The sequence below is a fragment of the Acipenser ruthenus genome, unplaced genomic scaffold (genome assembly GCF_902713425.1).
Source record: "Acipenser ruthenus unplaced genomic scaffold, fAciRut3.2 maternal haplotype, whole genome shotgun sequence".
NCBI lineage: Eukaryota > Metazoa > Chordata > Actinopteri > Acipenseriformes > Acipenseridae > Acipenser > Acipenser ruthenus.
Window position 1 is genome coordinate 77501 of NW_026707833.1, and position 11177 is coordinate 88677.

General features: G+C 45.0%; 1 protein-coding gene across 2 annotated transcripts; it reads right to left on the bottom strand.

Moving 5' to 3' along the window:
• Positions 1-2373: 2373 nt before the first annotated feature.
• LOC117417585 (SUMO-conjugating enzyme UBC9-like) lies at positions 2374-11177 on the bottom strand. 2 transcript variants are annotated; one of them, XM_059019409.1, is made up of 7 exons: positions 10912-11169; positions 10090-10174; positions 7247-7330; positions 6757-6829; positions 5691-5800; positions 5076-5155; positions 2374-2690 (listed from the first exon to the last, which is right to left on the bottom strand). In XM_059019409.1, the coding sequence occupies exons 2-7, from the start codon at positions 10153-10155 to the stop codon at positions 2627-2629; spliced, it is 477 nt and encodes a 158-aa protein (XP_058875392.1). In that variant the 5' UTR covers positions 10156-10174; positions 10912-11169; the 3' UTR covers positions 2374-2626. The 2 variants fall into 2 exon arrangements, with proteins under 2 accessions (XP_058875392.1, XP_058875393.1); XM_059019410.1 differs by lacking the exon at positions 5076-5155 and having other exon boundaries at positions 10912-11177.

An 11177-nucleotide genomic window follows, 5' to 3' on the forward strand; every position in this document is an offset into this window, starting at 1 on the left:
ATCGAGGGGAACTTTATCCAAATATAAGCGACACGTTTCCTTTGATGTTTAAATATTATTATTATTTGTTTATTTAGCAGACGCCTTTATCCATTTCGACTTACAGAGACTAGGGTGTGTGAGCTATGCATCAGCTGCAGAGTCACTTACAACTACGTCTCACCCGAAAGACGGAGCACAAGGAGGTGAAGTGACTTGCTCAGGGTCACACAATGAGTCAGTGGCTGAGGTGGGATTTGAACCAGGGACCTCCTGGTTACAAGCCCGTTTCTTTAACCACTGGACCACACAGCCTCCTAAGTGATGTTTCATTTGATGCTCAGGATATTTGTATCTTCATTTCTATAATAATTTAGCTGCGTTACACAGCAAAAACCCTTTACACCAACTGTCAAATGTGGAAATAGCTTTTAAAAAATAAAAAATGAGCGGAGATTTTTCACCTCTGGGCTGAAGTGTCTCCCACATGCCATCTGGTGGACAGATACAGTATCGCAGCAAAAAGAAAAACAGTAACGTGGCGTCTCCACCAGATGGCGCTGGCTCCCCTATATATAAAAAAAAAAAAAAACACTGAAGAATCGAAGCAAAAGTTTTTGTGTATTGCAAACGTCACAACCCTCCTCAAGAGGCTTCACATGAAAGCAGTTGCTGCCCATTCTCAAAACAGCTCGAGTTTTCAATAAACAAAATAAAAAGACCAGTCTCTGTGAATAATTTAAAAGTTTTATTCAAAACTACAGGCAGACACCCTCCACCCTCCTCCCTCCTCCCTCCGTGGAAATAACTGGGCTTCCACAAACACGATGCAGGCGTGGCTGGCTTGCCAGTTTGTTTACATGGTCCTGGTTTTGGCTGCAGGTTGTAAACCCTCCTCGAAGCTCTCTGGACACTAGTTTGTTTGTTAGTTAGTTAATGAGTCGTTCAGCGGAGGCTTTTTCTCCCAGAGCGACTTCCAGAGACTAGGGGGGTGAACTCTGCATCATCAACAACTGCTGCTGCTGCTGCAGAGTCACTTCCAATAGGAGCTCGTTTGTTTGACGTCTCATCCGAAGGACGGAGCACAAGGAGGTGAAGCGACTCGCTCAGGGTCACACACACACACACACACACACGCACGCACGCACACAGGGAGTCAGTGGCTGCTGCAGAGTCACTTCCAATAGGAGCTCGTTTGTTTGACGTCTCGTCCGAAGGACGGAGCACAAGGAGGTGAAGCGACTCGCTCAGGGTCACACGCACACACACACACAGGGAGTCAGTGGCTGCTGCAGAGTCACTTCCAGTATGTGAACGTGAACCAGACAGCCAGCCACCTGCAGCAGTAGGAGGTTATGAAAGCAACACAGGGGACACTTATTTAGTTTTTTGCCTGCAAGAGAAACGGACAGAAATGAAATATTGGCTTTGCTGGAGCTGGAGAGTGGGGGTGATCTCCAGAGCTTGTCAGCAATCTTATTTATGCTCCTGCGTATCAAATCTTACGTACAGACAGACAGACCCCCCCCTCTACCCCAGAATCTGAGATTCAGAGACCCCCTCTACCCAGAATCTGAGATTCAGAGACCCCCTCTACCCCAGAATCTGAGATTCAGAGACCCCCTCTACCCCAGAATCTGAGATTCAGAGACCCCCTCTACCCCGGAATCTGAGATTTAGAGACCCCCTCTACCCCAGAATCTGAGATTCAGATACCCCCTCTACCCCAGAATCTGAGATTCAGAGACCCCCTCTACCCCGGAATCTGAGATTCAGAGACCCCCTCTACCCCGGAATCTGAGATTTAGAGACCCCCTCCACCCCAGAATCTGAGATTCAGAGACCCCCTCTACACCAGAATCTGAGATTCAGAGACCCCCTCTACCCCGGAATCTGAGATTCAGAGACCCCCTCTACCCCGGAATCTGAGATTCAGAGACCCCCTGAACCACATAATCTGAGATTCAGAGACCCCCTCTACCCCAGAATCTGAGATTCAGAGATCCCCTCTACCCCAGAATCTGAGATTCAGAGACCCCCTCTACCCAGAATCTGAGATTCAGAGACCCCCTCTACCCAGAACCTGAGATTCAGAGACCCCCTCTACCGCAGAATCTGAGATTCTCAAGATCTTGAGCTGAATAATGTTAAGAGCCAGTTTCCTGACGATGGGAGAAGCGCTTCAAACAGAGAGATGGAGGAACGTGTGACGCGTGACCTGCGCCTGCACTGCCTCCCCTCCGCCAGCAGGGGGTGGCGACGAGAATCCCACAGAGTGAATATACACCCATTTTTTTTTTTTTTATTTTTTTTTTTAAAAAACAGCAACTTTAATTTTTAAACAAAGTTTGGGTATACAAGAAAAAAAAAAAAAGTGCGTTTCATACAATGGCGGAGTTTCAGGAATGCATTATGAACTTTTTAATTACATTTATCAGTTTGTAATTATTATTATTTTTTAAACAATAGTAAACTTGCTAAAACTTAAACAGAACAGAAAAAAACGTCTCTATAGTTCTAAATATTTATATATATATATATAATACATATATATATATACACAAATTTACCATCCCACTTTTTCACCCTCTCCTCCTCCTCCAATGAAACTATTTGAAAAAAAAACACAAACGTCTTTCTTTCCTCTTTAAGTTGGAGCGAATTTCTTCGCTTGTGCTCGAACCCTCTTCTCGTAGTCCACTCGGTTCTGGCTGTAAAAAAATAATCATTTAGGATGTGTTTTAAATACATTCATCACCCCATTGTAGCTGCCCTATACTTGTGCTACCATTGCCCCTCAGTGTAATACAGAGCCATTGCAGTGCCGCTGTCTGTCTGTCTGCCATTGAAGATCATTGAGGGTATAGTTAGCACACTGTGGTCCCATTCTACCAGCCTCACCCCATTGTAGCTGCCCTATACTTGTGCTACCATTGCCCCTCAGTGTAATACAGAGCCATTGCAGTGCCGCTGTCTGTCTGTCTGCCATTGAAGATCATTGAGGGTATAGTTAGCACACTGTGGTCCCATTCTACCAGCCTCACCCCATTGTAGCTGCCCTATACTCGTGCTACCATTGCCCCTCAGTGTAATACAGAGCCATTGCAGTGCCGCTGTCTGTCTGTCTGCCATTGAAGATCATTGAGGGTATAGTTAGCACACTGTGGTCCCATTCTACCAGCCTCACCCCATTGTAGCTGCCCTATACTCGTGCTACCATTGCCCCTCAGTGTAATACAGAGCCATTGCAGTGCCGCTGTCTGTCTGTCTGCCATTGAAGATCATTGAGGGTATAGTTAGCACACTGTGGTCCCATTCTACCAGCCTCACCCCATTGTAGCTGCCCTATACTTGTGCTACCATTGCCCCTCAGTGTAATACAGAGCCATTGCAGTGCCGCTGTCTGTCTGTCTGCCATTGAAGATCATTGAGGGTATAGTTAGCACACTGTGGTCCCATTCTAGCAGCCTCACCCCATTGCAGCTGCCCTATACTTGTGCTACCATTGCCCCTCAGTGTAATACAGAGCCATTGCAGTGCCGCTGTCTGTCTGTCTGCCATTGAAGATCATTGAGGGTATAGTTAGCACACTGTGGTCCCATTCTACCAGCCTCACCCCATTGTAGCTGCCCTATACTTGTGCTACCATTGCCCCCTCAGTGTAATACAGAGCCATTGCAGTGCCGCTGTCTGTCTGTCTGCCATTGAAGATCATTGAGGGTATAGTTAGCACACTGTGGTCCCATTCTAGCAGCCTCACCCCATTGCAGCTGCCCTATACTTGTGCTACCATTGCCCCTCAGTGTAATACAGAGCCATTGCAGTGCCGCTGTCTGTCTGTCTGCCATTGAAGATCATTGAGGGTATAGTTAGCACACTGTGGTCCCATTCTACCAGCCTCACCCCATTGTAGCTGCCCTATACTTGTGCTACCATTGCCCCTCAGTGTAATACAGAGCCATTGCAGTGCCGCTGTCTGTCTGTCTGCCATTGAAGATCATTGAGGGTATAGTTAGCACACTGTGGTCCCATTCTAGCAGCCTCACCCCATTGCAGCTGCCCTATACTTGTGCTACCATTGCCCCTCAGTGTAATACAGAGCCATTGCAGTGCCGCTGTCTGTCTGTCTGCCATTGAAGATCATTGAGGGTATAGTTAGCACACTGTGGTCCCATTCTACCAGCCTCACCCCATTGTAGCTGCCCTATACTTGTGCTACCATTGCCCCTCAGTGTAATACAGAACCATTGCAGTGCCGCTGTCTGTCTGTCTGCCATTGAAGATCATTGAGGGTATATATCTATGAAGCTGAGGGAGTTCATTCTATATAGAGGGGGTGGAATTCAATATGTTAACAAGGGAACATTATTCAGCAGCTTTCATTGGACTCTATGAAGCTGAGGGAGTTCATTCTATATAGAGGGGGTGGAATTCAATATGTTAACAAGGGAACATTATTCAGCAGCTTTCATTGGACTCTATGAAGCTGAATCAGTTCATTCTATATAGAGGGGGTGGAATTCAATATGTTAACAAGGGAACATTATTCAGCAGCTTTCATTGGACTCTATGAAGCTGAGGGAGTTCATTCTATATAGAGGGGGTGGAATTCAATATGTTAACAAGGGAACATTATTCAGCAGCTTTCATTGGACTCTATGAAGCTGAGGGAGTTCATTCTATATAGAGGGGGTGGAATTCAATATGTTAACAAGGGAACATTATTCAGCAGCTTTCATTGGACTCTATGAAGCTGAATCAGTTCATTCTATATAGAGGGGGTGGAATTCAATATGTTAACAAGGAAACATTATTCAGCAGCTTTCATTGGACTCTATGAAGCTGAATCAGTTCATTCTATATAGAGGGTGATGCTGCTAAACTTTTGTCCACAGCTGTACATGATGTATCGTAATAGAGGTCTGTATCGCTTGTGATACGAGACCACAGCATAAAGAACTACAGCTCCCAGCATGCCTCACCATTGCCGCGGGTGCAGAGGCATGCTGGGAGCTGTAGTCCTAGCCAGCAAAAACGTTCTTTGACCAGGCATATATATATATAAATCTATATTGCTCTCTCTCTCTGGATCTTACCAGTAAATTGTGTAGGCTTCAGCCTGAGCTGGATCCTGGATATTTGGTTCATTCAAAAGCTCTTGAATTCCTAGAAGAATCTGCAGAGAGAGAAAGAGAGGCTCTTATACTCTCTGAACAGCCTCCCTCTGTGCTGGTGGAGCAGAAAGAAAGAGAGGCTCTTATACTCCCTGAACAGTCTCCCTCTGTGCCGAGCAGAGAGAGAGAAAGGGAGACTCTTACACTCTCTGAACAGCCTCCCTCTGTGCTGAGCAGAGAGAAAGAAAGGGAGGCTCTTACACTCTCTGAACAGCCTCCCTCTGTGTGGAGCAGAGAGAGAGAAAGAGAGGCTCTTATACTCTCTGAACAGCCTCCCTCTGTGTGGAGCAGAGAGAGAGAAAGAGAGGCTCTTATACTCTCTGAACAGCCTCCCTCTGTGCTGAGCAGAGAGAGAGAAAGAGAGGCTCTTATACTCTCTGAACAGCCTCCCTCTGTGCTGGTGGAGCAGAGAGAGAGAAAGGGAGGCTCTTACACTCTCTGAACAGCCTCCCTCTGTGCTGGTGGAGCAGAGAGAGGGGAAGGGAGGCTGTTACGCTCTCTGGGCAGCCCCCCTCTGCTCTGTGGGCAGGGCTGTACCTGTTTGATGGTGATCGCTGGCCTCCAGTCTTTGTCCTCCTCCAGGATTGACAGACACACCGTCCCGGACGGGTACACGTTGGGGTGGAATATAGGGGGCTCAAACTTACCTGAAAGAAAGAACGAGAGAGAGAGAAAGAGAGAGAGAGAACGAACAAAAGTATCATCCATTAGTTACACCAGCAATGGCACCGCTCTGATATCAATGCTTCCCTATGCTTTACCAGACCTCTCTGTGCTTTACAATGCTTCCCTATGCTTTACCAGACCTCTCTGTGCTTTACAATGCTTCCCTATGCTTTACCAGACCTCTCTGTGCTTTACAATGCTTCCCTGTGCTTTACCAGACCTCTCTGTGCTTTACAATGCTTCCCTATGCTTTACCAGACCTCTCTGTGCTTTACAATGCTTCCCTGTGCTTTACCAGACCTCTCTGTGCTTTACAATGCTTCCCTATGCTTTACCAGACCTCTCTGTGCTTTACAATGCTTCCCTATGCTTTACCAGACCTCTCTGTGCTTTACAATGCTTCCCTATGCTTTACCAGACCTCTCTGTGCTTTACAATGCTTCCCTATGCTTTACCACACCTCTCTGTGCTTTACAATGCTTCCCTATGCTTTACCACACCTCTCTGTGCTTCACAATGCTTCCCTATGCTTTACCAGACCTCTCTGTGCTTTACAATGCTGCCCTATGCTTTACCAGGCCTCTCTGTGCTTTACAATGCTTCCCTATGCTTTACCAGACCTCTCTGTGCTTTACAATGCTTCCCTATGCTTTACCAGACCTCTCTGTGCTTTACAATGCTTCCCTATGCTTTACCAGACCTCTCTGTGCTTTACAATGCTTCCCTATGCTTTACCAGGCCTCTCTGTGCTTTACAATGCTTCCCTATGCTTTACCACACCTCTCTGTGCTTTACAATGCTTCCCTATGCTTTACCAGACGTCTCTGTGCTTTACAATGCTTCCCTATGCTTTACCAGACCTCTCTGTGCTTCACAATGCTTCCCTATGCTTTACCAGACCTCTCTGTGCTTCACAATGCTTCCCTATGATACTCACACTTTGGTGGAGAGGAGGGATAATCATCTTTAAACAGCATCCTGAGTTTATACAGTCCACCTTCCCATAGAGTCTGTCAAGACAGACAGACAGACAGACAGACAGACAGACAGGGTAACTAGCACAGCAGACCATAGTTAAAGCATATACAGTACATTGGTGGTAGCAGTGGGATATTTAGACAGAGAGATCAGGGAGGTGAATCAGACTCCTATCGCACAGCAGTGTGATCCAGGCCAGGTTTTACTGCTACCAGCTTGATCAGCCCCCAGTGTGTCTAGCTAACAAGCTCAGGTGTGTCTTATTATTAAACTCCTAGTGAAACCAGGACTAATTCCCAGCCCTGTTATTATTATTATTATTATTATTATTATTATTATTATTATTATTATTATTAAGCTTACAGGATGGATATAAAAACTGGACTGGCTCATCCTAGAGCAGGGGGAGGGGGGTGCTCGGTTTTGTGGTGTCTCTCACACACACTCACCCCTTTCTTTCCTGGAATGGCGCATTCCCAGTTCATCAGGTTCAGCGTGCCGTCCGTGTTTTTCGTGGGAACAGCAACGTACCCCTGAAAAATTCAACGTCAGTTTTTCCGTTCAGTATCTGGAAAACTACAAAGCGCTGGGTGTGGAATTCAATATGTTAACAAGGGAACATTATTCAGCAGCTTTCACTGGACTCTATGAAGCTGAGGGAGTTCATTCTATATAGAGGGGGTGGAATTCAATATGTTAACAAGGGAACATTATTCAGCAGCTTTCATTGGACTCTATGAAGCTGAATCAGTTCATTCTATATAGAGGGTGATGCTGCTAAACTTTTGTCCACAGCTGTACATGATGTATCGTAATAGAGGTCTGTATCGCTTGTGATACGAGACCACAGCATAAAGAACTACAGCTCCCAGCATGCCTCACCATGGCCGCGGGTGCAGAGGCATGCTGGGAGCCGTAGTCCGAGCATGCAAGTTCATTCCACAGGGTGATGATGTCAAAACTTTCGCGTCTCGTCCCAGGAAAGGTCCGAAATTGATCCGGCGTTATCAGCCACCCCGTCCTAAACACCCTGCGTCTTCCGGGAGCGCTCCAGTAAAAACTAAAAATCACAAACTGCGTGAATCTATGAACTGTCACAGCTGTGTGTGTGACTGAACTTCAAACAGGATAGTTTCACAGGTCCGCCCTGTATGTCCCACTGCAGTCTGAGACCAGCGAACAGTCCTGCAGAATCTGAAGGCTGTCCAGTGAAGACAAGGAGCCCTCGTCCCCCCCCCCCAGCCTTGGGTCCAGTTTTCGATTTTGGCTCTCATCCTCGGAGAGACGTTTTAACCCTTAGCGGTCAATTTATTAAGCTCCTGTCAGGCACGCCAGGTCTAATTTATTTTCACAAGCGCAGTTAATTTTAGACGTGCTGTTTAACAGTATTTTTTTTCACAGTCAAACGGGTTTAAAAGGCCCTGCATATCAACAAAGCACTCGCTAGGCATCTCCAGCCCCGCCCCACCCTTTCGTTCACTATAGCTTTCACATATGTAAGAAATAAATAATAATAATAATAATAATAATAATAATAATAATAATAATGCAATCCAAGTCATTATTTTATTACTATAACATCTCAAAAAAGCTTTGCAAACGTCTGTGATGTTCTCTGTGCGCTGATGCAGTCACAGCCAGCTTGTTTCCTTGTGACCGCCCCTATCTGATCCCAGGGGCAAGTATGACTATTCATGAGATACGCCCTTTTTTTTCGGGTTGTCTCGGCTCCTGTCGCTCCCACTCGGCCATTGAATGGTTTTCTCGGCTTTTTCCACTGAAAAAACGTTTGCGTTTTTTTGATGATGTCGGACAGGGTCCCACATTGGACCGGATAGGAATAATTGCGATGTCGGACCAGGTCCCACACAGGACCGCTAAGGGTTAAGAATATTTTAACACTCGGGGGAGGGGGGGGGGGGGGTACCAACGTGCTCTCAGTCCTGCCAGCCTCTCAGAGCTGTTTTTTCAGGTCTTTGCGTTTATTTTTGTCCCCTCGTTTTGTCCCTCCCTTGTTCCTCTGTCCTAAAGATGTTTAGGACAGAGGACATTTTTGAACTCTTTGACAAATTTTTGAGAGAGAAAAAGAAAAACACACACAGAGAGGCTGCTGGTCTGAAACGCTACAGAAAATGCATTCCTCTGATTGGCTGACCGTGGCCGGTCGGTTGCTAGGTAACCAGTCAAGAACGTTCAGACAGAGGCAGGCAGAGCCAGGAGATCAGTGGGAGTCAAATCTAGAGTTAAAAATATATTATTATTATTCTTAATAATAATAATAATAATAATAATAATAATAATAAGTTAAGTAAACTAAAATCTATTTTTTTTAATTACGCAGGTATCTGTGACACCTTTAAAACGGTCCCTGGGACCCCCCCCCCATTTGGGGTCGCGACCCGCAGTTTTGGGAGTAGGACTCAAAACTTTTCGGTCCACAGCTTCACTTCCTGTAGTTCGCTTCAAAACCTGCCTTTGAGACGCTTGCCTGGGGAATCCTAACCGGCCAGACAGCCTCCCTCAAATTCTCAAACCCAAGAGACTTTTTGAATTCCGTCAGCCCCACACACACAGATTTGACAACCACAGAGAAAAATGATGTCATTTTTTTATTTATTTTTCCCAGCAGGCATGCAGAAATTAACCCATTCCTTCACTGGTCGATTTTCCAAACCAAAAACAAAAAGCCGTCCTTCCCTCACCTTTACAATCAAGTACCAATCAATGGCGATTCATTTTCTGTTCTGGTGAGCGAATTTTCCTCTCATCCGGGCAGCTGGCATTTATTAATAATAATAATAATAATAATAATAATAATAATAATAATATTTGCATTGTCAGTTTACAGCCATGGCACATACCAGTTAAAAAATAAATGCCTGTTGAATTCCCTTCCGCTCGGCTTTTCAAAGACTCAACGAAACTGAGATAAATCGCCCACAAAGGCGTGCTTGATTGTAAAGGTGAGGGGAGGCCACCCCCCCAAGTGTTTCTCTATTATTATTATTAGTTTATTTAGCAGACGCCTTTATCCAAGGCGACTTACAGAGACTAGGGTGTGTGAACTATGCATCAGCTGCAGAGTCACTTACAACTACGTCTCACCCGAAAGACGGAGCACAAGGAGGTGAAGTGACTTGCTCAGGGTCACACAGTGAGTCAGCGGCTGAGGTGGGATTTGAACCCGGGACCTCCTGGTTACAAGCCCCTTTTCTTTAACCACACAGCAAAAATTAAATACAAAAGGAAAAGTCGATTTAAGATCATACAGACGACGAGCAGCAAAACTTACAAAGGGATGATCCTTCCTCCAAGCTTTCCTCTCCTGGGACAGTCTGCTCAGAGCGATGCCAGACATGTCTGGACATGAACTTCACCTGATGAAGGAGGGACAACGGCTATTATTATTCATTTCTTAGCAGACGCCCTTATCCAGGGCGACTTACAATTGTTACAAGATATCACATTATTTTTACATACAATTCCCCATTTATACAGTTGGGTTTTTACTGGAGCAATCTAGGTAAAGTACCTTGCTCAAGGGTACAGCAGCAGTGTCCCCCACCTGGGATTGAACCCACGACCCTCCGGTCAAGAGTCCAGAGCCCCTGACCGCTACTCCACGCTCTCCCTGCCAAGAGAAACGGGGGCTCCCCCTAACAGAAAGGGGGCTCGATTTTTTGGAGTTTCTAATTTATTAACTATTTTTTTTCCCGGGTTTACGTCAGTCTTCAAAAAAAATAAAAAAATGACGGCGTTTCCGGGACGGTTGACAAGTCGAAAGCGAAACGCAACTTTATTTAAAAAACAATACACGTATAAATTATATTATATTATATTATATTATATTATATATATATATATCCTCCAATTTAATTCACGTTCGTTATACGATATTAATATATCAACATCACCGCTACTGTAATAATAATAATAATAATAATAATAATAATAATAATAATAATAATAATAATAATAATAATAATGATGATAATAATGAAACAGCGCAGCAAGCTAACGCGACTTCATTGAATTATGATTAATATCAGTCGTGTAATTATTATAAGCGTTTAGCAGTGAGTTTTCGTAGTATTTCACTGACAGATACACTTACCTAAATCTAAAATAGATTTTAACTTTGTATTTATTATTAGGATTTTTTTATTCCGCTCAGAAGCGTCCTGCCGTCGTTTGATGGATCACAGTTTGTAATTCCTTTTAATTCCAACAGTCTTGACGCCCGGATATTTTTTTATTCACGGTTTCTTTCGGAGTCTCTTCGGCTGTTTCTTAATTTATTAACCACAACAGTAATGGCGAGGCAGAGACGGGACCTCAATGAAGCTCGCCTTCGGGGTCCTTCAGGCGCCCTGCATGGAC

What these genes read in the sequence shown, in the direction of transcription:
- LOC117417585 (XM_059019409.1), bottom strand. Translation starts at nt 10,155, where the DNA reads ATGTCTGGCATCGCTCTGAGCAGACTGTCCCAGGAGAGGAAAGCTTGG. An exon ending in TCCCTCCTCTCCACCAAAGT is followed by an intron (nt 5,801 to 6,756) that starts GTGAGTATCATA and finishes TCTTTCTTTCAG; the next exon opens with GTAAGTTTGAGCCCCCTATA. An exon ending in GAAGCCTACACAATTTACTG is followed by an intron (nt 2,691 to 5,075) that starts GTAAGATCCAGA and finishes ATTTTTTTACAG; the next exon opens with CCAGAACCGAGTGGACTACG.